Source organism: Lepidochelys kempii, chromosome 9 (genome assembly GCF_965140265.1).
Source record: "Lepidochelys kempii isolate rLepKem1 chromosome 9, rLepKem1.hap2, whole genome shotgun sequence".
Lineage (NCBI taxonomy): Eukaryota > Metazoa > Chordata > Testudines > Cheloniidae > Lepidochelys > Lepidochelys kempii.
Window position 1 is genome coordinate 782,954 of NC_133264.1, and position 26,450 is coordinate 809,403.

General features: G+C 54.6%; 2 protein-coding genes across 4 annotated transcripts in view; one reads left to right on the top strand and one right to left on the bottom strand.

The window, feature by feature from the left end:
* Positions 1–12,769, bottom strand: part of BDH1 (3-hydroxybutyrate dehydrogenase 1) — a 47,152-nt gene extending 34,383 nt beyond the window's left edge. Inside the window, exon 1 of the mRNA XM_073358977.1 lies at positions 12,666–12,769. The gene's annotated coding sequence lies outside the window, so the exon portion shown is untranslated. The remainder of the gene's footprint in view (positions 1–12,665) is intronic.
* The window catches only part of LOC140917024 (D-beta-hydroxybutyrate dehydrogenase, mitochondrial-like), a 50,680-nt gene continuing 36,990 nt past the window's right edge, over positions 12,761–26,450 (top strand). The window contains exons 1-2 of one of the 3 annotated variants that reach the window (XM_073358976.1): positions 12,874–12,958; positions 18,659–19,722. In XM_073358976.1, coding sequence (XP_073215077.1) covers positions 19,696–19,722 — 27 coding nt within the window. In that variant the 5' untranslated portion in view covers positions 12,874–12,958; positions 18,659–19,695. Of the gene's footprint in view, positions 12,959–18,658; positions 19,723–26,450 lie in introns of all 3 variants that reach the window. The other 2 variants (XM_073358974.1, XM_073358973.1) reach the window with 2 other exon arrangements.

A 26,450-nucleotide genomic window follows, 5' to 3' on the forward strand; every position in this document is an offset into this window, starting at 1 on the left:
ACCAATTTAGTCTCTAAGGTGCCACAAGTACTCCTTTTCTTTTTGCGAATACAGACTAACACGGCTGTTGCTCTGAAACCGTACATTAAACAGAGCACTCTCTGGAATGACAGCTACCTCCCCTCTCTCCTCATGTGTCTCAGGGAGAGCCAGCTGTGTTCCTGATGGAAGTAACACAGGAGGGAAGGAGGTTATGGTGCATTCCCATGTGACTTGGAGGACTGGAGAAGGGGGTTGGTGTCTCCCAGTCGATTTCCTCTTCCTTTGCTTCTCTTCCAGCTCTGTTGTGCCTGCTCTGCCCCTCCCTGTTACATCTGCTCTTCCTCCCATCCTCACCCCTATTGTATAGGCACACTCAACTCCCCATTGTACCTGCTCTGCCCCGCCCCCATCCTCTGTTCTATCTGCCTTCCCACCACGAAATCTACTCTGCTCCTTCCCTTTAATCTGCTGTTCCCCTCTCCTCACCCTTGGTTGCCCTTCCCTTCTCCCCCAACCCCCTCTCTGCTCTGCTCACGCCCACAGGCTCCCTGCACTAGGGACTGCCATGTGAAACGTACAGTACTAGCTTGCTGACCCTCATATTGTCAATGGAGAGTGACCGGTCCAGTAAAACCTGCTTTGGAGCACAGCATGCAGGAGACACAACAGTCTGTGGGTCTGAGCAGCCGGCCAGAGCCTGGCCAGGAAATGAGGGCTCAATCCTGTGCGGTGCTGAGCACTCCAGAGGGATTAGCTGGGCTGTAGATACTAGAGCAGACGGGCATTGGTCCCATGTGATATTGAAAATCCCATGTGCCTGCTCGAGATTTTTGTGCCTGTGTCCCCCTGCAGTTAATTTCTGCTAGTTGTAAACCCGTTGTATTGATGGGAGAATAGCTTTAGAGCTGTGTCCAGGAGCAGCAAAGGGGTTCTCATTGAATGGGAGCTGCAGTGAGCCCAGAGAAATTGCAGGGTGATGCCCTAGCCCGGCAAGGGTGACTTTGCACCATGCATTGCGCTGTCAGGGCTTGGTCACATCAGCCTCGTGATACAAACACGCCAGGTTGGTTCAGACTGGGTTGCCAAAGTCACAGCTGCAAAGGCCCAAGCCCCGCCTCCCCAAGGCAGGCTTCGATGCTGCTGTATCTGCTCCAAAGCCAGGTACTGTGGAGGGGGCAGGTCGGGTGCAGGCTCCCAATGTTCTTTGCTTACCTTGTTATTTACACTTTTACAAACACTGCAAAGCCGCTGGCTGCCGCACAGGGCTCCCTGACTGACCCTCCCCCCGACCTGTCCTAGTCACAGCTCCCATGCACGACACCTCCAGCCCCTGGGGTGGCTGCTCTGTGGGCAGGAGAATGTCTCTCCTCCAGTCTCTGCTGGGCACAGCCAGCCTGAGGCCCTCAGTGGGAAGAGGTGACACCTCGGTGCCTCAGGGAGGGGGGCGGGCTGAGGAGAAACAGGGTGATTAGCTTCTCCCCCCTCCTCTTCACTCCCCCCCTACAGTCTCTGTCCCCTCATTACTTCCCTCCTTCAGGGCCTGTACACCCTGCCCCCATGCCCCTCTGGAGCCCTGTCCCCAAGTTACATCCCCCGGAGCCATGTCCCCCATTACACCTCCCTTCCTGGGCCCCCCCTACCCCCGTTATGTTCCCCCTCCCGGGGTGCTCCCCGGTCTCCACTTGTGTCTCTCCCTGCACGCTGGATGAACTGCACTCCCAGGAACCCAGGTCTCCCCTGCCCCTGGGGCTTGGAGAGCTGCATACACGCAATCAGGAGCCCCACAGGAAAGGACGGATGGGCTGAGCCCACATCTGGGAGCCCTAGCCATTCTAGCCAGTGAGCCGCTGGGGAACCATGGGTCTGCAGGGGGCACATCACAGCCCCTCCCCCAGCTATAATCTGATCTCTCTCCACAAACCCACACCCTTGTTCTGAAATGACTGCTCCCCGTAAGGGAGTTACTCCTTTGTCTCAGAGGCCTGCACTGGTAGTGTCCAATGCCAGCCGATGCCCCTGGCAGGGTGGGGGGGGGCGGTCATTACACCAGCACGCTGAATTTAGGGTCTTGCTAACAAGGAGCTTTCCAGCGAGGCTTGGTTGTTCTTGAACCAGGCCTATGTTAAAGCAATGGCAGGCTGCATTTATTCTGTCTCCCTCCTTTGCTCACTGTCACATGGAGGAGGAAGGGCGATGGGGGGGGGGAGAGATGACTGCTTTCCCTCTTCCAAGGCTGCTGGGAGCGAAAAGCAGGGATCCCAGCAGCTCCACTTCCTCAGTGCTTCTCCCCGGGATGGACGGGTTTAAATCCAAGTGATTTTAAATCACTGATTTCAATAATGATTTAAATCAAGAAGCAGGAAATCCTTCATTGAAGTAGCTGATTTTAATCTTGTTTTGCATTTGTATGTTTTAGTTCTGTTCCTAAACATTCTCATTGGTTGGTAATCATTAAAATGTGTAAAAAGAACAGGAGTACTTGTGGCACCTTATAGACTAACAAATTTATTTGCGCATAATGTGACAGGGTCAGGCCAGATGGCTACAGGAGAGTGAAAGAAGGCAGATATATTAGCCCCAGGTTAAGTAGGTCCCTTTTCCCTGGGTAAGGTAAAAGGGAAGGTTTTTTTTTTTTTTTGAAACAGAAAGGAAATTTATTTGTAACAGTTACAAAGAATACAAAGGGATAAAAAAAAAAACTGAGCAACAAAACAACGCAATCAAAAGGTATAACACAACAGCTTTCAGGAGGGAGAGGTGTTAACAGGGAAGGTTTTTTTTTTTTTTTTTTTTTTTTTTTGAAACAGAAAGGAAATTTATTTGTAACAATTACAAAGAATACAAAGGGATAAAAAAAAACTGAGCAACAAAACAACGCAATCAAAAGGTATAACACAACAGCTTTCAGGAGGGAGAGGTGTTAACAGGGAAGGTTTTTTTTTTTTTTTTTTTTTTTTTTCTGAAACAGAAAGGAAATGTATTTGTAACAATTACAAAGAATACAAAAGGATAAAAGAAAAACTTAGCAACAAAACAACGCAATCAGAAGGTATAACACAACAGCTTTCAGGAGGGAGAGGTGTTAACAGGGAAGGTTTTTTTTTTTTTTTTTTTGAAACAGAAAGGAAATTTATTTGTAACAATTACAAAGAATACAAAAGGATAAAAGAAAAACTTAGCAACAAAACAACGCAATCAGAAGGTATAACACAACAGCTTTCAGGAGGGAGAGGTGTTAACAGGGAAGGTTTTTTTTTTTTTTTTTTTTTTGAACCAGAAAGGAAATTTATTTGTAACAATTACAAAGAATACAAAAGGATAAAGAAAAACTTAGCAACAAAACAACGCAATCAGAAGGTATAACACAACAGCTTTCAGGAGGGAGAGGTGTTAACAGGGAAGGTTTTTTTTTTTTTTTTTTTTTTTTTTTTTTGAACCAGAAAGGAAATTTATTTGTAACAATTACAAAGAATACAAAAGGATAAAGAAAAACTTAGCAACAAAACAACGCAATCAGAAGGTATAACACAACAGCTTTCAGGAGGGAGAGGTGTTAACAGGGAAGGTTTTTTTTTTTTTTTTTTTTTTTTTTTTTTTGAACCAGAAAGGAAATTTATTTGTAACAATTACAAAGAATACAAAAGGATAAAGAAAAACTTAGCAACAAAACAACGCAATCAGAAGGTATAACACAACAGCTTTCAGGAGGGAGAGGTGTTAACAGGGAAGGTTTTTTTTTTTTTTTTTTTTTTTTTTTTTTTGAACCAGAAAGGAAATTTATTTGTAACAATTACAAAGAATACAAAAGGATAAAGAAAAACTTAGCAACAAAACAACGCAATCAGAAGGTATAACACAACAGCTTTCAGGAGGGAGAGGTGTTAACAGGGAAGGTTTTTTTTTTTTTTTTTTTTTTTTTTTTTTTGAACCAGAAAGGAAATTTATTTGTAACAATTACAAAGAATACAAAAGGATAAAGAAAAACTTAGCAACAAAACAACGCAATCAGAAGGTATAACACAACAGCTTTCAGGAGGGAGAGGTGTTAACAGGGAAGGTTTTTTTTTTTGAACCAGAAAGGAAATTTATTTGTAACAATTACAAAAAATACAAAAGGATAAAGAAAAACTTAGCAACAAAACAACGCAATCAGAAGGTATAACACAACAGCTTTCAGGAGGGAGAGGTGTTAACAGGGAAGGTTTTTTTTTTTTTTTTTTTTTTTTTTTTTTGAACCAGAAAGGAAATTTATTTGTAACAATTACAAAGAATACAAAAGGATAAAGAAAAACTTAGCAACAAAACAACGCAATCAGAAGGTATAACACAACAGCTTTCAGGAGGGAGAGGTGTTAACAGGGAAGGTTTTTTTTTTTTTTTTTTTTTTAAACAGAAAGGAAATTTATTTGTAACAATTACAGAGAATACAAAAGGAGAAAAAAAAAACTTAGTAACAAAACAACGCAATCAAGAGGTATAACACAACAGCTTTCAGGAGGGAGAGGTGTTAACAGGGAAGGTTCCAGAACAATCAGGAACCTTCTGGAGACAATTAAGACTGACAGGCTGATTAGAACATCTGCAGCCAATCAAGAAGCTGCTAGAATCAATTAAGGCAGGCTAATCAGGGCATCTGGGTTTAAAAAGGAGCTCACTTCAGTTTGTGGCATGCGTGTGAGGAACTGAGAGTGAGAAGGCATACTGTTGGAGGACTGAGGAGTACAAGCATTATCAGACACCAGGAGGAAGGTCCTATGGTGAGGATAAAAAAAGTGTTGGGAGGAAGCCATGGGGAAGTAGACCAGGGCACACAGCTGTTCCAGGAGGCACTCTAGACAGCTGCATTCCACAGGGCCCTGAGCTGGAACCCAGAGTAGAGAGCGGGCCTGGATTCCCCCCAAACCTCCCAACTCCTGGTCAGACAAAGGAGGAGTTGACCTGGATTGTGGGTTCATGAAAATGGCCAAACTGAGGGCTGCCGTGAAGCTCCAAGGCGAGCAAATCCGCCAATAAGCGCAAGACCACCAAGATAGAGGAGGAACTTTGTCACAATATATACACAGAGAACATGAAACAATGAGTGTTATCATACACACTATAACGAGAGTGATCAGGTAAGCTGAGCTATTACCAGCAGGAGAGAAAAAAAACCAAAAAACCTTTTGTAGTGATAATCAAGATGGGCCATTTCCAGCAGTTGACAAGAATGTGTGAGGAACAGTAGGGGGGAAAAATAAACATGGGGAAATAGTTTTACTTTATGTAATGACCCATCCACTCCCAGTCTTTATTCAAGCCTAATTTAATCGTGTCCAGTTTGCAAATTAATTCCAGTGAGCAGTCTCTTTTTTTCCCCCTACTGTTCCTCACACGTTCTTGTCAACTGCTGGAAATGGCCCATCTTGATTATGACTACAAAAGGTTGTTTTTTTCTCTCCTGCTGGTAATAGCTCACTTTACCTGATCACTCTCATTATAGCGTGGATGATACCCATTGTTTTATGTTCTGTGTGTGTATATATATATCTTCCTACTGTATTTTCCACTGTATAATCGGATGAAGTGGGTTTTAGCCCATGAAAGCTTATGCTCAAATAAATTTGTTAGTCTCTAAGGTGCCACAAGTACTCCTGTTCTTTTTGCGGATACAGACTAACACGGCTGCTACTCTGAAACCTGTCATTAAAATGTGTGGATTTCCAAATAAAGAGAGCCTTTACACAACATTTTGTACTTCCTTTTGCTAGCCAAGAGGATGAATTACATCTGTACACAGAGAGCTAAGCAATTATATATCTTGATATACTTTTTTCAGATTCTTAATTTTTTACTTTTTTATTATGTTAGAAATTGGTGAATAACACATTTCTGATTTCCTAGATGGTAATTGTTTACTTGGGATTTGTGTCAAGCTGCCCTGGAAACTGAAATTCAATTAAAAATGTAGAAAGACAGCATTTTTATTTTTATTAGTTAAAAAATTATCTTAAATGTCCTTCAATACACGAGAAAAAAATGTTTTGCATTTAAAATTAACTGATTTATTAAACAAAGGAAATAGTCACGGTAGCTAGAGAACTGACTTTCTTGACACCACGGGCCACACTGTCAATGGTATTTAGATGCCTAAAGATGCACACTGGTACCTACTGGGATTTTCAAAAGCACATAAGCAAGTTCAGTGCCTAACTCCCATTGGAATCAATGGGAGTGGAAATCAAAGGGGGTTAGGCACCTAACCACAGGTGCTTCTGAAAATCCACTAGGTGCTTGTCAAAAAGAAAAGGAGTATTTGTGGCACCTTAGAGACTAACCAGTTTATTTGACCATAAGCTTTCGTGAGCAAGCTTACGCTCAAATAAATGTGTTAGTCTCTAAGGTGCCACAAGTACTCCTTTTCTTTTTGCGAATACAGACTAACACAGCTGTTACTCGGAAACCTGTCTAGGTGCTTGTCTGTATCCTTAGGTGCCCAAATCCCTATGATCATCTGGCCCCACATGCTTCAAGGCTTTTAGAGCTAGTCTCCCACCTGTCTTTATTCAATGATGAGATGACGAAAACAAGATTTTCTGTTTTTTTTCAATTCCCCATCAGTTTCTCAACGTTCAATGAATTAGTCTAAATGAAGAAACTATTCCCTCTGCACCTGATAGCTAAATTAAAACCAAAAGTAATTCAGGCAAATCCATCTCTGCACAAGAGAAACTGAAAGTACTTATATTTGGAAAAATGTAAGTACCAGTACTCACACCCCTGAAAAGACTGAATATAATATAGGAACTTAATGCAGTGAGGATATTGTGACATATTGAAAAGGCTTGAGTAGACCTCAAAAGTTAAAGATGTTTCCCCTTCATTCTGTATATAAGTAAAAACGCAGCACCCTTTAACTCATTCAAATTTAAAGAAGGCTTATTGATGTAGCATATTTTAGTCCCTGCCCTAAAAGCTCAAAGACAGGAAGGGGATTAAACACACCAGATAAACCCATATCAATGGAAGGGCTCCTCTGCTCTATTAGGATCACTGTGTATTTAGTTACAGAAACATACATCAATGTAGCTGAGATTCTGCTATCTCTAGACATAGGTACATATTTACCAGTTGTTGTTTTTAAGTCCCTAACTACATAGAGAGATCCAGGATTACTCTGAAGAAGCCTTTGCAGCCATGAAAATGTGGATGGAATATGCATTCTCTGCCTAATTAACATCTTACTGTTTGTTTATATAAAGGGTTAGATTCTCAGCTGAGTCCAAGTTTCTGTGTCAGGAGGCTGGTGGCAGCTTTCCGGATGCATATCACCAAGCCCTGGTGTAAATCAGAGCTGCTGAGAAGCACCTGTAATTTATGCCACAGGTCTCTGAGTGATGGGATGCCAGTGAAGAGCTGAACCCACAGAGCTCCATTCTGCTACTCCCTGCCTGCCCAGGCACAACCTGACATACCTTCCCCCTATACCAGGCACGGGGAGATTGTGGTGACAGCCTCCTCCTGGGCCAGCAGAGCTAGGCCATCAAAGAGCTCCCCTGTGTGGGGGGTTCTCCATGTGCCAGTTTATGTCAACTTTGTTCTGCTCAAGTAGCACAAAATGGACTTAGCAAACCAGAGGCCAGCACTAAGAATGTTTACACCGGTTGCACCTTAGCATAGATGTGCAGCAGTGGTGCAAAGCCCTAATGCAGCTGTGCAGCACTGGTGCAAAGCCCCAGTGTAGATTCAGAGATGTTCAGGCCAGACGGGACCATTATGATCATCTTGTCTGACTTTCTCCATTACACAGGCCAGCAGACCTCACTCTGTAACTTCTGCAGCAAGCCCATAACTTCTGGCTGAACATGTCTAATAGAAACACAGCCAGTCTTGATTTAAAGACTGCAGGTGATGGAGAATCCACCACAGCCCTAGGTACGTTGTTCCAGTAGTCAATTACCTCAGTATCAAAAATGTGCACTTTATTTCCAGTCTGAAATAAAGTTCTAGCTGCAATTTCCAACCATTGGATCTTGTTAGGCCTTTTTCTTCTAGATGAAATAGCCCTCTTCCATCAGAAATCTCTTCCCAGGTAGGTAGATGTAGACTGTGATCAAGTCCCCTCTTAACCAACTCTTGGATAAACTAAATAGATCAAGCTTCTTATGTCTCTCATATCAGGTAGGTTTTCTAGAAGTGGAATAATTTTTGTAGCTCTTTTACTATTTTTCAACATGGTTTTTGAAGTGTGGTCACCAAAACTGGACACACTATTCCAGTAATGATCTTGCCAGTGCTGTTACAGAGGTAATAGCACATCCCTACTCCTGCTTATACACCCAGGATTGCATTAACCTTCTTATGTACCGGACTCATGCTCATTGGCTATCTGTCGTGACCTCTACGTCCTTGTTGGTGTCACTGCATTCCAGGATACTCGCTCTGACCTACAGTCTTTGTTCCTATGTGGATTTGGCTATATTAAAACACGTTGTTCAAATGAGCCACCTTACCAAGAAGTCCAGATCAGCCTCTATAACTGACCTGACCCCATCAATATTTGCCACACCACCAATTTGTATGTTATCTGCAAACTTTACTAGTAGTGATTTCATATGTTCTACCAGGTCAGTTATAATAGTTGACTGCATTGGTTGGACAGGGTTTACACCAGTGCAATTATCCCAGTTTCAGATTAGGGGAAATCCCATTGGTGCACTGTATTTACAGTGGGGGGGTTGCACAAGTTTAGCTGCACCAAGGCAGCCATTCTCACGTAAAAAATCCCTAATGTAGACAAGTCCTTATACGGAACAGACTGGGGGCATGTCTACCCTTACCCAGGATCAACACCATGGTGATCAATGCAGGTCTAGAGAAGACCCACAAAATTGACCGCAGATCGCTTTCCCGTCAACCCAGGGTGGTGTAGACACCACAGTAAGTTGACCTAAGGTATGTTGCGTAACTTAGGTCGACTTACCTCTGTAGTGTAGACAAGGCCTGGAACACAAATTGTGTGAAAGTGTAGCAGTGATTGTTAGATTTCCAGCACCAAGTCACCTGAAGAAGCAGTGAAAACCTGGGCCCTCTTTTCTTCAGTTGTAAACTTGGTTCATACAGGAAACCCAGTGCTGTCTAGGGGCTAGTTAAGGAGACAGACCTGAATTCCATTCCCAGCTTCATCAATGACTTGGTGTCTGACCTTGAGCAAATCAATACAAATTTCTGTGCTTCAGTTTACCCGTCCATAAAATGGGGTCAATAAACTTCCTAATTTCACAGATGCTTATTGGGAGGCTTAATTAGTAAATATTAATAAAGATCCTGGTAGGAGAAATGCTATGTATCATTAATTGTTTTGTGATTAATAAGGGTGAAAAATGGTCAAAAATGGCAAAAATATTTACATATTCATAAACTAATAACGTTTAACAGGTTCAGGTTGTGTAGATTTTTTTTTAATTTAACAAAATGAGGGAAATACATTGGAAGATCTATTTAAAAGTACTGTATCAAAGAGGATAATAATATAAATTAAACCTCGTCCATTTAGGGCCAGGCTCTGCCCTTGATGCTTGCCACTATTTCCCATTGAAAAAAAAAAAAAAGTCTCGTCTCCTGCATAAAGTTACTCAGGACACAGGGCTGGTGCCCTACTCTGACACTAACCCATGCACTATATCCACTGGGCCTGATTCTCCACCCCCTTTACACCTGGCGTAGTCATCTCCCCGCACAATGTGGGTATTAACCATGGCTGCTGGTGTGAGTGAGGGGGGAATTCTGGTGTGGCAGCATTTCCCCTCTCCCTAACACAGGTATAAATGAAGTCAATGGGAGACATGAGTGTGTTTTGTTTGGATCAGCAACAGTCCCTTGGCATCCGACTTTCTGGTTCCAGCGACACACTGCAGAGATCCGGTCTGGGCTGGCTACACACCCCAAGCACTCAGCACAAGGCTCAGACAAAGCAGAGTCCTTTAAACCTGCCAGGCCACATTTCAGCACAAGCAGCATCCCGAGCGCACACCCTGGGCTGGCAAGGGGCCAGGCGGAGCCAGCCCTCGGCATCTGACGAGGTGACGTGCCCGCCTCAGAACTGCATCATCGGCCTATCAGAGCAGGGGCGTGGGATGGAGGCAGCCTGGGCCTCGTAAGGAGGTGCCCTTGCTTGCGTGTGTCTCCACATCACGCTGCCAGGGACGCACAAGTGGTGCCAGCCCACCCGTCACCAGGGACAACAGCCAGCTCCCTCCGCACGCCCCTCCCGGCCGGCTCGCTGCCAGAGCGGGGCACAGGTGGCATCGCCCTGTCTGACCTTCATTTCTCCACCAGGCCCGACCTGGAAAGGCCCCCAGCGCCTGTGTGTGCGTCTCTCTCTCGCTGTGTGTGTGTGCGTGTTGTGGCGTGTGAGTGTGCGCGCCTCTCTGTGCCTGTTGTGGCGCGTGCGCGCGCCCCTCTCTGTGCCTGTTGTGGCGCGTGCGCGCGCCCCTCTCTGTGCCTGTTGTGGCGCGTGCGCGCGCCCCTCTCTGTGCCTGTTGTGGTGCGTGCGCGCCCCTCTCTGTGCCTGTTGTGGTGCGTGCGCGCCCCTCTCTGTGCCTGTTGTGGTGCGTGCGCGCCCCTCTCTGTGCCTGTTGTGGTGCGTGTGCCTCTGTGCGTGCTGTGGTGTGTGTGTGCGAGTCTCTCTCTGTGTGGTGTGTGTGTGCGCGTCTCTCTGTGTGGTGTGTGTGTGTGCGCCCCTCTCTGTGCCTGTTGTGGCGCGTGCGCGCGCCCCTCTCTGTGCCTGTTGTGGCGCGTGCGCGCGCCCCTCTCTGTGCCTGTTGTGGCGCGTGCGCGCGCCCCTCTCTGTGCCTGTTGTGGCGCGTGCGCGCGCCCCTCTCTGTGCCTGTTGTGGCGCGTGCGCGCGCCCCTCTCTGTGCCTGTTGTGGTGTGTGCGCGCCCCTCTCTGTGCCTGTTGTGGTGCGTGTGCCTCTGTGCGTGCTGTGGTGTGTGTGTGCGAGTCTCTCTCTGTGTGGTGTGTGTGTGCGCGTCTCTCTGTGTGTAGTGCTGTGTGTGCGCGTCTCTCTGTGTGGTGTGTGTGTGCGCGCGCGCCCCTCTCTGTGCCTGTTGTGGTGCGTGCGCGCGCCCCTCTCTGTGCGTGTTGTGGCGTGTGCGCCTCTCTGTGCGTGTTGTGGCGTGTGCGCCTCTCTGTGCGTGTTGTGGCGTGTGGGTGTGTGTGCGCGCGCCGCTGTGCGTGTTGTGGTGTGCGTGTGCTGTGCGCGCGCGTCTGTGTGTGTGTGCGCGAGTCTCTCTCTGTGTGGTGTGTGCGTGCGCGTCTCTCTGTGCGTGCTGTGGTGTGTGTGTGCGCGTCTCTCTCTGTGTGGTGTGTGCGTGCGCGCGTCTCTCTGTGTGTGTGTGTGTGCACGCGCGCGTCTCTCTGTGTGTGTGCGCGCGCGCGTCTCTCTGTGTGTGTGTGCGCGCGCGCGTCTCTCTGTGTGTGTGTGTGCGCGCGCGCGTCTCTCTGTGTGTGTGTGTGCGCGCGCGCGTCTCTCTGTGTGTGTGTGTGCGCGCGCGCGTCTCTGTGTGTGTGTGTGCGCGCGCGCGTCTCTGTGTGTGGTGTGTGTCTCTCTGTGTGGTGTGTGTGTGTGTGTCTCTCTGTGTGGTGTGTGTCTCTCTGTGTGGTGTGTGTGTGTGAGTCTCTCTGTGTGGTGTGTGTGTGTGAGTCTCTCTGTGTGGTGTGTGTCTCTCTGTGTGGTGTGTGTGTGTGTGTGTCTCTCTGTGTGGTGTGTGTGTGTGTGTCTCTCTGTGTGTGTGTGTGTGTGTGAGTCTCTCTGTGTGGTGTGTGTGTGTGTGTGTCTCTCTGTGTGGTGTGTGTCTCTCTGTGTGGTGTGTGTGTGTGTGTCTCTCTGTGTGGTGTGTGTGTGTGTGTGTCTCTCTGTGTGGTGTGTGTGTGTGTGTGTCTCTCTGTGTGGTGTGTGTCTCTCTGTGTGGTGTGTGTGTGTGTGTCTCTCTGTGTGGTGTGTGTGTGTGTCTCTCTGTGTGGTGTGTGTGTGTGTGTCTCTCTGTGTGTGTGTGTGTGTGTGTCTCTCTGTGTGTGTGTGTGTGTGTGAGTCTCTCTGTGTGGTGTGTGTGTGTGTGTGTCTCTGTGTGGTGTGTGTGTGTGTGTCTCTCTGTGTGGTGTGTGTGTGTGAGTCTCTGTGTGTGTGTGTGTGTGTGTGAGTCTCTCTGTGTGTGTGTGTGTGTGTGAGTCTCTCTGTGTGGTGTGTGTGTGTGTGAGTCTCTCTGTGTGGTGTGTGTGTGTGTGTCTCTCTGTGTGGTGTGTGTGTGTGAGTCTCTCTGTGTGTGTGTGTGTGAGTCTCTCTGTGTGGTGTGTGTGTGTGTGTGTCTCTCTGTGTGGTGTGTGTGTGTGTGTGTCTCTCTGTGTGGTGTGTGTCTCTCTGTGTGGTGTGTGTCTCTCTGTGTGGTGTGTGTGTGCGCGTCTCTCTGTGTGTGTGTGTGCGCGCGCGCGTCTCTCTGTGTGGTGTGTGTGTGCGCGCGTGTGTGTGTGTGTGTGTGTGTCTGTCTGTCTCTGTCTCTGTCCCTGTCCCTGTCCCTGTCTCTCTCTCTCTCTCTGGGCGCGTGTCTCTGTCTCTGCCTCCCGCGCGGCGGCGGCGGCTCCATCCCCTGCCGGCGGCTCGGTGCTCGCGGAAGCGCCGCCCGGTTTCCCCCGCCCGGCCCGGAGTTACCTGCAGGAGCCGCGTGTCCGCGAGGCTCGCCCGGCGCCGGCCACTGTGCGACCCACCTTCCCGCCGCGGGCTGAGGGGCCCGGCCGGCCCGGAAGTGACCTCACTCCGCCCCGCCCCGCGCCGCCGCCATGGTGAGCGCCCCGCCGCCGCCGCTGCTGGGCCTGGCCCTGGCCCTGGGGCTCCTGGCGCTCCTGGGGCTGCCGCCCGCCGGGTCCCCGGCCGCTCTGCTGGGCCTGGGCGGCGCCCTGCTGCTGGGGCTGCTCCGAGCGCTGCTGCCCCGCGCCGCCCGCCCCGTGAGTACCCGCCCCGAGCCCCGCACCCCGCCCCGCACCCCCCAGACCCGCCCCGAGCCCCGCACCCCGCCTCCTGCCCCGCACCCCCCAGACCCGCCCCGAGCCCCGCACCCCCCCGACCCGCCCCGAGCCCCGCACCCCGCCTCCTGCCCCGCACCCCCCAGACCCGCACCGAGCCCCGCACCCCGCCCCGCACCCCCCAGACCCGCCCCGAGCCCCGAGCCCCGCACCCCCCCCTGACCCGCACCGAGCCCTGCACCCCGCCCCGCACCCCCCCCTGACCCGCACCGAGCCCCGCACCTCGCCTCCTGCCCGCACCCCCCAGACCCGCCCCGAGCCCCGCACCCCCCCTGACCCGCCCCGAGCCCTGCACCCCGCCTCCTGCCCCGCACCCCCCAGACCCGCCCCGAGCCCCGCACCCCGCCCCGCACCCCCCAGACCCGCCCCGAGCCCCGCACCCCCCCCTGACCCGCCCCGAGCCCTGCACCCCGCCTCCTGCCCCGCACCCCCCAGACCCGCCCCGAGCCCCGCACCCCCCAGACCCGCCCCGAGCCCTGCACCCCGCCTCCTGCCCCGCCGCCAGCCCCGCCACGCACCGAGCCCTGCACCCCGCCCCGAGCCCCGCACCCCCCTGACCCGCCCCGAGCCCCGCACCCCGCCTCCTGCCCCGCCGCCAGCCCCGCCACGCCCCGAGCCCCGCACCCCGCCCCCCCCTGACCCGCACCGAGCCCCGCACCCCGCCTCCTGACCCGCACCCCCCAGACCCGCCCCGAGCCCCGCACCCCGCCCCGCACCCCCCTGACCCGCCCCGAGCCCTGCACCCCCCTGACCCGCCCCGAGCCCTGCACCCCCCTGACCCGCCCCGAGCCCCGCACCCCGCCTCCTGCCCCGCACCCCCCAGACCCGCCCCGAGCCCCGCACCCCGCCCCGCACCCCCCAGACCCGCCCCGAGCCCCGCACCCCCCCCTGACCCGCACCGAGCCCTGCACCCCGCCCCGCACCCCCCCCTGACCCGCACCGAGCCCCGCACCTCGCCCCCTGACCCGCACCGAGCCCCGCACCCCGCCTCCTGCCCCGCACCCCCCAGACCCGCCCCGAGCCCCGCACCCCGCCCCGCACCCCGCCTCCTGCCCCGCACCCCCCAGACCCGCCCCGAGCCCTGCACCCCGCCTCCTGCCCCGCACCCCCCAGACCCGCCCCGAGCCCCGCACCCCGCCCCGCACCCCCCAGACCCGCCCCGAGCCCCGCACCCCCCTGACCCGCCCCGAGCCCTGCACCCCCCTGACCCGCCCCGAGCCCTGCACCCCGCCTCCTGCCCCGCACCCCCCAGACCCGCCCCGAGCCCCGCACCCCGCCCCGCACCCCCCAGACCCGCCCCGAGCCCCGCACCCCCCCCTGACCCGCACCGAGCCCTGCACCCCGCCCCGCACCCCCCCCTGACCCGCACCGAGCCCCGCACCTCGCCCCCTGACCCGCACCGAGCCCCGCACCCCGCCTCCTGCCCCGCACCCCCCAGACCCGCCCCGAGCCCCGCACCCCGCCCCGCACCCCCCAGACCCGCCCCGAGCCCCGCACCCCCCCCTGACCCGCACCGAGCCCTGCACCCCGCACCCCGCCCCGCACCCCCCAGACCCGCCCCGAGCCCCGCACCCCGCCCCGCACCCCCCAGACCCGCCCCGAGCCCCGCACCCCGCCCCGAGCCCCGCACCCCGCCCCGAGCCCCGCACCCCGCCCCGAGCCCCGCACCCCGCCCCGAGCCCCGCACCCCCCAGACCCGCCCCGAGCCCCGCACCCCGCCCCGCACCCCGCCTCCTGCCCCGCACCCCCCAGACCCGCCCCGAGCCCCGCACCCCGCCTCCTGACCCGCACCCCCCAGACCCGCCCCGAGCCCCGCACCCCGCCCCGCACCCCCCTGACCCGCCCCGAGCCCCGCACCCCCCTGACCCGCCCCGAGCCCCGCACCCCCCTGACCCGCCCCGAGCCCCGCACCCCCCTGACCCGCCCCGAGCCCTGCACCCCGCCTCCTGCCCCGCACCCCCCAGACCCGCCCCGAGCCCCGCACCCCGCCCCGCACCCCCCAGACCCGCCCCGAGCCCCGAGCCCCGCACCCCCCCCTGACCCGCACCGAGCCCTGCACCCCGCCCCGCACCCCCCCCTGACCCGCACCGAGCCCCGCACCCCGCCTCCTGCCCCGCACCCCCCAGACCCGCCCCGAGCCCCGCACCCCGCCCCGCACCCCCCAGACCCGCCCCGAGCCCCGCACCCCCCCCTGACCCGCACCGAGCCCTGCACCCCGCCTCCTGCCCCGCACCCCCCAGACCCGCCCCGCACCCCGCCCCGCACCCCCCCCTGACCCGCCCCGAGCCCCGCACCCCCCCCTGACCCGCACCGAGCCCTGCACCCCGCCTCCCGCCCCGCACCCCCCAGACCCGCCCCGAGCCCCGCACCCCCCCCGACCCGCACCGAGCCCTGCACCCCGCCTCCTGCCCCGCACCCCCCAGACCCGCCCCGAGCCCCGCACCCCGCCCCGCACCCCCCGCCAGCCCCGCCACGCACCGAGCCCTGCACCCCGCCCCGAGCCCTGCACCCCGCCTCCTGCCCCGCACCCCCCAGACCCGCCCCGAGCCCCGCACCCCGCCCCGAGCCCCGCACCCCCCTGACCCGCCCCGAGCCCTGCACCCCGCCTCCTGCCCCGCACCCCCCTGACCCGCCCCGAGCCCCGCACCCCGCCCCGCACCCCGCCTCCTGCCCCGCACCCCCCAGACCCGCCCCGAGCCCCGCACCCCGCCCCGCACCCCCCAGACCCGCCCCGAGCCCCGCACCCCGCCCCGAGCCCCGCACCCCCCTGACCCGCCCCGAGCCCTGCACCCCGCCTCCTGCCCCGCACCCCCCTGACCCGCCCCGAGCCCTGCACCCCGCCTCCTGCCCCGCCGCCAGCCCCGCCACGCACCGAGCCCTGCACCCCGCCCCGAGCCCCGCACCGAGCCCCGCACCCCCTGCCAGCCCCGCCACGCACCGAGCCCTGCACCCCGCCCCGAGCCCCGCACCCCCCTGACCCGCCCCGAGCCCCGCACCCCCCTGACCCGCCCCGAGCCCCGCACCCCCCGCCAGCCCCGCCACGCACCGAGCCCCGCACCCCCCTGACCCGCCCCGAGCCCCGCACCCCCCTGACCCGCCCCGAGCCCCGCACCCCCCTGACCCGCCCCGAGCCCCGCACCCCCCGCCAGCCCCGCCACGCACCGAGCCCTGCACCCCGCCCCGAGCCCCGCACCCCCCTGACCCGCCCCGAGCCCCGCACCCCGCCTCCTGCCCCGCCGCCAGCCCCGCCACGCACCGAGCCCTGCACCCCGCCCCGAGCCCCGCACCCCCCTGACCCGCCCCGAGCCCCGCACCCCGCCTCCTGCCCCGCCGCCAGCCCCGCCACGCCCCGAGCCCCGCCCCCCGCCCCGCCCCCCCCCGACCCGCCCCGAGCCCCGCACCCCCCTGACCCGCCCCGAGTCCTGCACCCCGCCTCCTGCCCCGCACCCCCCTGACCCGCCCCGAGCCCTGCACCCCGCCTCCTGCCCCGCCGCCAGCCCCGCCACGCACCGAGCCCTGCACCCCGCCCCGAGCCCCGCACCCCGCCCTGCACCCCCCTGACCCGCACCGAGCCCCGCACCCCCCGCCAGCCCCGCCACGCCCCGAGCCCTGCACCCCCCTGACCCGCCCCGAGCCCCGCACCCCCCTGACCCGCCCCGAGCCCCGCACCCCCCTGACCCGCCCCGAGCCCCGCACCCCCCTGACCCGCCCCGAGCCCTGCACCCCGCCTCCTGCCCCGCCGCCAGCCCCGCCACGCACCGAGCCCTGCACCCCGCCCCCTGCCCCGCCGCCAGCCCCGCCACGCACCGAGCCCTGCACCCCGCCCCGAGCCCCGCACCCCGCCCCGCACCCCCCTGACCCGCACCGAGCCCCGCACCCCCCGCCAGCCCCGCCACGCACCGAGCCCTGCACCCCGCCCCGAGCCCCGCACCCCCCTGACCCGCCCCGAGCCCCGCACCCCGCCTCCTGCCCCGCCGCCAGCCCCGCCACGCCCCGAGCCCCGCACCCCGCCCCGCACCCCCCTGACCCGCCCCGAGCCCCGCACCCCGCCCCGAGCCCCGCACCCCCCTGACCCGCCCCGAGCCCTGCACCCCGCCCCGAGCCCCGCACCCCCCTGACCCGCCCCGAGCCCTGCACCCCGCCTCCTGCCCCGCCGCCAGCCCCGCCACGCACCGAGCCCTGCACCCCGCCCCGAGCCCCGCACCCCGCCCTGCACCCCCCTGACCCGCCCCGAGCCCTGCACCCCCCTGACCCGCCCCGAGCCCTGCACCCCCCTGACCCGCCCCGAGCCCCGCACCCCGCCCCGAGCCCCGCACCCCCCCCGACCCGCCCCGAGCCCTGCACCCCGCCTCCAGCCCCGCCACGCACCAAGCCCTGCACCCCGCCCCGAGCCCCGCACCCCGCCCCGCACCCCCCTGACCCGCACCGAGCCCCGCACCCCCCGCCAGCCCCGCCACGCACCGAGCCCTGCACCCCGCCCCGAGCCCTGCACCCCCCTGACCCGCCCCGAGCCCTGCACCCCCCTGACCCGCCCTGAGCCCCGCCCCGAGCCCCGCACCCCCCTGACCCGCCCCGAGCCCCGCACCCCCCTGACCCGCCCCGAGGCCTGCACCCCCCGCCAGCCCCGCCACGCCCCGAGCCCCGCACCCCACCCCGCACCGAGCCCCGCACCCCGCCTCCTGACCCGCACCCCCCTGACCCACACCCCGCCCCGCACCCCCCTGACCCACCCCGCACCGAGCCCCGCACCCCGCCTCCTGACCCGCACCCCCCTGCACCCCGCCCCGAGCCCCGCACCCCCCTGACCCACCCCGCACCGAGCCCCCCCACCCCGCCTCCTGCCCCGCACCCCCCTGACCTGCCCCGAACCCTGCCCCGAGCCCTGCCCTGAGCCCTGCACCCCGCCTCCTGCCCCGAGCCCCGCACCCTGCCCCGCACCCCCCTGACCCACCCCGCACCGAGTCCCGCCCCGAGCCCCGCACCCCCCTGACCCGTACCGAGCCCCGCACCCCCCGCCAGCCGCACCACGCACCGAGCCCCGCACCCCCCTGACCCGCACAGAGCCCTGCACCCCGCCTCCTGCCCTGCACCCCCCGACCTGCACCGAGCCCCGCACCCCGCCGCCAGCCGCACCCCGCACCGAGCCCTGCACCCTGCCGCCTGCCCCGCACCGAGTCCCGCACCCTGCCCCGCAGCCTGCCGCCTGCCCCGCACCCCGCCTCCAGCCAGCCTTGCCCGGCACCCCCTGCCCGCAGCCAGCCCGGCCCCGGCCTGCGCCCCCCGCCTGCAGCCGACCCCACGCCTACTGGTGCCATGCGGTTCCCAGGGCAGTAACCCTGCACACCTGCTTCAATGAGGGGGACAGGGACCCACACATGTGCATACCCCCAGGGAGTGGCTGGGACCCACACATGTGAAACGGAGCTCATTTCTAGTTCAGGCCCATCTTTTAAAAAAAAAACTTTTGGAGAAACACTGCAGGGAAGGGTAAAGAATGAAGGGCAAGACCAAGGAATCCCTCACAGTAACTCCACCTTCCTTCTCTGCCCTTCCCTGTTCTCCCTTCCTTTCCTCTCAAGGTTTACTTCCATTAATCTTTTATTTGTGTCTTTCAATCTTTAGCCTCTTTAACTGACACAGAAAAGCTACTTTAACCTGACTCTTCTCTCACACCAGCGTAAATCAGGAGGAACTTCACTAACAGCAGTGGAATTATAGATTCACAGATTCCAAGGCCAGAAGGGACCATTGTGATCATCTAGTCAGACTTCCTGGATAACACAGGCCAGAGAACTTCCCCACAGGAATTCCTAGAGCAGATTTCAGAGGCTCTTGTTGAGCCCTGGGCTGTACCTGCCAGGAGAGAGATGTGGGACACGCAGCCACCATTTGAAATAACTGTGCTGCCCTCGCAAGGAACGCTGCATTTCAGGGGCCTTTGAGATACATGTACTAACCACCTCCTAAGTGTCAGTCGCGGTATTAAAGGGCGGTTGGAATCATTCCCCAGGATCAGACCGTGCAGAGAAATCTGGCTGTTTGCAACTGACACCAAGCAAATTGTCACCGAATTTCTAAGATTTTCCTCAGCTCCTAATGGGCACTGCTGTATTTATGCTTCTGCTCCTGGCTTCTGCAACATACGGCCACATCCCCTAGCCACTGAAACTAATGCGAGCCTTGCCATTGACTTCAATGGCAGTAGGACCCGGCCTCTGAGTTCTGTCTAGCGTGCCTGACAAGCAGCAGTAACTCAGCTGTCTCCAGGATTCCTACCAGAAATGCACCACCGCCAAACAGAGCATTTGCTCTTTGCAGCTCTGCGCAGAGTCCTAGCCTTGCTGTCAGATTGTTCTGTGCCGGTCCTGGAATTACACAGAACAGTCAATCACATGGGCCAGAATAAATATAATTGGCCCTGGAGCCACACTAGGCTGGGCACTTGAGGATTTCACCATCCCTGCAGCACAGGAACGACCCTGCTGTTGTGTCCTGGCCTCGGCTCCTTCCTTCTCCCGGCTGATGCTGGGTCACACAAACACGTCCTGGACATTCTTCCTCTTCACATCTGTTACCTGAGATGGGTCACATGACAGTCAGAGCAGGAGCAAGCATTAGCCGTTTCCTGGGATGTTGTGTGCCTTTTCCTCAGCCGCCTCATGTTCCCTAGCAGCAAGCACGACCCGGTCAGTTCTGAACCCTTGGCATTTGGACGAGCTGGTGGGATTGAGCAGCGCATCTCTGTTACCACTGTGTACAGATGTACTCTAGTTATGTGGGAGAGGGGCCTTCCACTATTTCCCTTCCCCAGCTGCCTATAGGGCCCCAAGAACCCTGGGCCACAGCCCCTTCTCCAATCCGAGGGACCTGAAACGTAAAGAACCTTGGCCATAGGCTGGAAGTGCCAATGGGCAGCCAGTCCCAAGAGCTTGTTAGAATCATAGAATATCAGGGTTGGAAGCAACCTTAGGAGGTCATCTAGTCCAACCGCCTGCTCAAACGGGACCAATCCCCAACTAAATCATCCCAGCCAGGGCTTTGTCAAGCCTGACCTTAAAAACCTCTAAGGAAGGAGATTCTACCACCTCCCTAGGTAACCCATTCCAGTGCTTCACCACCCTCCTAGTGAAAAAGGTTTTCCTAATATCTTTCCCCAAGCTCACAACTCACTCCAGTGCTCTCACAGTTGCCCTGGGCTGCCCTTTACAGCCCATGAAGAGCACGGCTGAAGGTCTCTCCATTTCTGGGAGGACCCAGGTCAGATCACTGGGCAGGGATGCAGTCCTGCTCAGGATGCAGCTACCGCAGCGGTTAGCACTTCACACAGCACAACAATGTACATTTTTCTTATATTTGTCCATTAGCTGCAGCCCTTTCGTGCAACTTACATTGCAGTGACCACAGAACCTCCCTTATGTGCTATGCTCCAGCCTAGAGTGGATGCTTCTTTATTTACAGCCACGTTCTAACCTCAGTTATGAAAGCGCTGACACAGCTCTAATGATTTCCACTCAAGTAAAAGAAGGAGCATCTCAGCAGCTAGCTCAGGAAGCGGTTAATCATAGAGAGCAGAACCGTATGAACCGAAAGAGGGATTTGAAATCCCACAGAGTGGAGATCTGCCCCCCTGTTTTTGGAGTTGACACTAATATGAACCAACCCAGATGTTAATTCCAGTAACATACTTCTACCTGGTGCCTGATGACTTTGCCACCCAATAGGAGAGTAGAACTGATGAAAACTGAGCCTATGCAAGGGCTGTTTTCCTTTGTTGCTTCCTGGGTTTCGCAGAACGATATTAATGAGATATTAGCGAACCAGGCCCATGAGATGCGTGTGTGAACTTGTTCCCATGCAGAGTCCATATTTGCACTGTGTGGTGGGGAGGAATTTGGTGATCTCAGTTCAAGGTCCACAAAACCCACCACCTCAATTGCCCTGAGTTAGTGAAACTACTATCTTCAGCAGACAGACCAAGGAATGGGTGAGCACAGAAGCCTAAATTGCTCTCTCATGCCTAACAGCTGGGCCAAACTGGGGTAAGTCAGAAGAGGATCTAGGCTGAAATCGTGGCCCCACTGAATCAATGGCAAAATGCCCTTTTACTGCATAGTAGCTAAGACTTCATCTCTAGTGGTTTAGTTGGGAAGTTCTCGTGTGCAATTTAATACCACGCAGCACTGCCTGGTCTGTTAGCAATTATAGAGATTCATTGGCTGGATTCAAACAGATAGCATTACAAGATGAACTATCCCTCTGAGCCCAGGTTCTCGCCCCATGCATATACCAATTTAAGGTGTATGTGATGTAAAAAGAAGTACACATATAACACAGATACCAGATCTGATCTGGCAGCTGCTTGGAATAAAGAAGATTTAGCAGAAATGCTATTGTGGACATTACAAAGATGGGACACTTTAGTTAAACAGTGAGGTGGCAAAGTTTGCAGACAATACTAAATTACTCAAGATAGTAAAGTTCGAAGCTGAGTGCGAGGAGTTACAAAAGGATCTCACTAAACTAGGTGATCGAATTTCATCGTTGATAAATGCAAAGGAATGCACATTGGAAAACATAATCCCAATGATTCATACAAAATGATGGGACCTAAATTAGCTGTTCCCACTCAACAAAGAAATCTTGGAGTCATTGTGGATAGTTCTCCGGAAACATCCACTCAATGTGCAATGGCAGTCAAAAAAGCGAACAATGTGAGGAACCATTGGGAAAGGGATAGATAATAAAAGACAGAAAATATAATAATGCTATTATGTAAATCCACACCTTGAATACTGGGTGCAGTTCTGGTCACCGTGTCTCCAAAAGGTAGATTAGAATTGGAAAAAGTTCAGAGAAGGAAAACAAAAGTGATGAGGGGCATGGAACGGCTTCCGTATGAGAAGAGAATAAAAAGACTGGGACTGTTCAGCTTGGGAAAGAGACGACTTGGGGGAGAGGACAGAGGTCTATAAAATCATGGCTGGTGTGGAGAACGTGAGTAGGGAAGTGTTATTTACCCCTTCACGTAACACACTAACCAGGGGTGCACCCAATGAAATTAACAGACTGCAGGTTTAAAAGAAACATAAGGAAGTACTTCTTCACACAGCACACAGTCAACCAGTGGAACTCATTGCCAAGGGAAGTTGTGAAAACTGAAAGTATAACTGGGTTAAAAAAAGAATTCGCTATGTTCATGGAGGATAGGTCCATTAGTGGCTATTTGCCAAGATGGTCAGGGATGCATCCCCATGCTCTGGGTGTCCCTAAACCTCTAACTGCTCCAAATCACTGACTGTTAGAAGATAGGGTTGGACAACAGGGTGGATCTCTCAATAAATTTCCCTGTTCTGTTCATTCCTTCTGAAGCATCTGGCACAGGCCACTGGACTAGAGGGCTATTGGTCTGACCCAGTATGGTCATTCTTCTGTTCTTATGTACAGATGTACCTGAAGCATCAATATTTGGAAGAATTTTTTTGAAGTCTGTCAACTCTTGTAATAAGTGGGAAAAGATTGGATGGTATCTGGGATGCTGCAAAACTGAGCACTCTCTCACACAACTAAGACCTCGATTTTACTTAACAGACTCATAGTGAAAATAATGGAAAAAATGATTTTTAAATTTTTTTCGCAGTACTGTAAAATTAGAAATTAGTAGAAGAAAAAAGTGAACCTAGCGACTGGCACAGAATTGCAGACCTGATGTCCCACTTTATACTTTTTGAAATTAAATGTCTTTTGGTTTGTTTGTAAGCTTTGACAAATGTGCCAAATTCTGCTCTCCCAGACAGCACCACTGTAGTCTGTGGGGAGTATGTGAAAGTGCGTCTTGTGCTTATACAGTGACTCAAACTCTATGCTTGGTCTTGCTGCCACTGGAATTGCTCCCTCACATTGTGTGTCTCTGCTGTCTAATAATCTCCTGCCCCTCTAGTTCTTGTTCTCTGCCACCTGCTCAATCTCCCTGCTCCTCCAATGTTTCCTTGACCCCCACCCCTTTTATTCTGTTTCTAAACTGTAGAGCCCAGTGGAGGTGGCCATCTTCCCCAAAGACAGCTGGGGAGACGGTAGTCATCTGTACCTCACTGCTATCTCCAGAGGCTGTAGGGAAAGGCTGTCTTAACTGGAGGCAGTTGTGGCTTCAATCAGTTGAAAGGGGAGGTAGATGGTCCAGAACACTAGCCTATGACTTTGGAACTGTGGGTTCAAGTCCCGCTTTGCCACAGACTTCTTGTGTGCTCTTGGGAGCAGGTCACTTACTCCAGCGTTGCTTAATATATTAAAGATCTGGGAAAGGGGTGAGCAGGGAGGTAGCAAAATTTGCAGATGACTCAAAGTTACTTAGGATAAGAGACGTCTGTGAGGAACTTCAGAGACCTAAACAAGCTAGATGAGTGGGCAACACAATGGCAAATTACTTTTAATTTTGACAAAGGCAAAGTAATGGAAATTGGAGGGAAAAAATTACTCCTGCCACTCTCATGGTTCTAAATAAACTTTCTCAACTTGTCAGAGGGTGGCTGGCCCCTTTAAGGGAAAATGGGGCTTCAGTCTAACCTGTGACAAGGTCAGCTCACTTCCTCAGATGGCTGAGGTCATGTGATTAACTCAGGCCAGGCCTGGGGAGATGAGGGAGGAAAGGACAAGAGACCTGGGATAGTCATTGCAGAAAGGAGCTAGGTGGGGTTAGGAGTGCTACACATGGCAGAAGCCTCAGAAAATATTGATCTGGGGTTAGGCCCTGAAAGGCCAATGTGTGTAAGGACTAAATAAAATGAACCCCAGAGGGGAAGAGTTTTAATTACCATGGGACTGTGATGTGGAGTTCTTAAGGGGACGTGAGCAGAAGGAGAAACCGAGGCAGGGCACTGCAGAGAAAGGGACTTGGGCATTATTATGGATAGCTCAGTGAAGACTTCTCAATACGCAGCTTTTGCTAACAATCAAGCAAGATGTTAGGATGCGTGAAGAGTGGGATGCTGAATAATATTGAGACTATTTTAATGCCTTTATTTAAATCAATGGTGTGTCCCCAGCTGTAAGTCTGCGCGTAGAACTGGCCACCCCATTTCAGAAGGGATAGTGCAGAACTAGAGTGGGTTCAGAGACGGGCAACAAGAACTATCAAGGGCCTGGAAAAACTCTAGTACAAAGAGAGATTGAAAAGACTGTGACTGCTATGCTAGAAAGGAGATGAGTGAGAAGGGACATGATAAAAACTATGTAGAATGATGAGTTGTCTAGAGAAGGGAGATCAGGAACTGTTTTTCCTGTCTCATAGCACAAGTACAAGGGGACATTCAATTAAATGGAATGGTGGGCAAATCAAAACCGATTAAATTGAAACACTTTATGATTAAACACAACATGATTAAATGTGGAACTCGTTGCCCTAAGAAATCATTGAAGCCAAGAATTTAAGATTCAAAAAAGGACTGAGCATTTATATGGATATCAAGAATATGCAGACTTATAATTAATGATAAAAATCCTGTAGAAGGGACATCAAACCTTGCGCCTCAGAGCTTAAGACTGTCTCTAATGATTAGAGATCAGGATGAGCCGTAATGTTGAAGGCAGTATCCCACATCTGCTGCTGTGGGGTTCTTACACCTTCCTCTGCAGCATCTGGTGCAGGCCCCTGTCGGAGGTAGGATATTGGACTAGATGGACTCCAGGTCTGATCGAGGTTGGCGATTCCTGTGTTCCTCAATGAAGAGAAATACACTTACATTTTTAGGAAACTAAAGACCCGTCACTTTTACATAATGAACTTGTCAGAAAATGTATAAAATAAGCCCCTGTGCCTTTGCTGCCAGGAGTCCACAGACCCCAATCCTCACTGCATTTTCATGCAGTGTGTGCAGAGTCCCCAGGAGGAGAACCCAGCCCATGCTCTGCTACCCATGGCCAAGAGGAGTAAATCTGATTTGTGCCACTGAGATCAGTGGATCTGGCTGAATACACAGAGGGACATGGGTGTTGGAACTTGGCGTGCTGGGGGTTCCGCCGCACCCCATGGCTTGAAGTGGTTTCCATCATAGACAGGGTTTACAGTTTGGTCCAATGGCTCTCCACACCCCCACTATACACATTGTTCCAGCCCCCCTACACAGGGAGCAGACCTCCTAAGCAAACAGAGATTCTTTTCACACACAAACTTCTCAAAGCAGCACCACCCTGTTACTCGCTAATTCATATTATCAAGAAAATTAGAAAAATCAGCAACTCAGACGGGGGATCAGCATTCAGCAGAGGAATGTTACCAGACTCTGGATCGTCTCTCAGTAGTTATAATCCAGATTGGTTCATATTTTGTGAAGTTGCCTGAGTATTATGGTACATTTGAAACGGTTCCGTTACTAGGACAGAAGCCCTTAAGTGCCTGGTAAAGCAGTCTGAAATTAAGTGTTTGTTGTCGGAACAGACAAAGTTCAGTATTGTAACTGCTTGTTTTGAACTTAAAATGAATCCATGCTGCACCAGATAATAAGGAGGGTGTCAAGGATGGGTTCACAGGGAATGGGACCTTGAAAAACAAATGACAGCGAGAGAGGGAATAGGAAAAAGTCTAGACGAGTGTGTGCAGGTTCTCAAATTATCTGGAAAGGCTGAGGTTATCCAGCTACTTTGCTTGACTTTGCCTCTGTTGCAATCAGTGGATCTAATTTTGAGCATGTGTGGAAATTGTTCAGTTTATTTTAAAGAAAATCAGACCCTTTTTTGAAAAAAATAAGTAAACTGTAAATGTGTTGATGTAGGTGCAGGTTTAAGTGAATATTTATTGTAAAGTACTTAGACACACAACTTGCCTTTGTGGAAAATGTCATCTAGATATAGCAGTGCTGTGCGTATAGATTAGTGAGCTAGCACACGTGATATCACTGAGTCATCCCACCAAAGCCATCACTAAGCCAAGAGTTCTGTGTTCCAGCATGTCAGCAGCTCCAAGGTGCGCTGGCAGAACTATGTGGGGTGAGTTACCTACACACTGGTTACTCTGTAACACCTGCTGTCTCCAAGCACTGTACAAATATTGGTGAGAGAACCCTCACCATCCTTTGAGTGGCAGCTAACTAGTAGTATCTTCGTTTCACAGAGGGACAAACTGAGGCATGGAGAGGCTAAGTGATTTGCCTGAGGTCATTACAGCAACTCGGTGTCAGGAATGTGGCCGGATTCCTGAGCTGCCTGCCAACCATGCTGCGTCTGCCTGCTCTACTCGGGACTGTTGGACCTTCACATTTACAAGCACTCAGGGCTTGTCTACGCTTACTGGGGATTAATGAGCAGCCGGCTATCAATGCATTGGCAGTCGATTTAGTGGGTCTAGTGAAGACCCACTAAATGGACCGCCGATCACTCTGCCATTGACTCCTGTACTCCACCGGATCAAGAAGAGGAGGGGGAG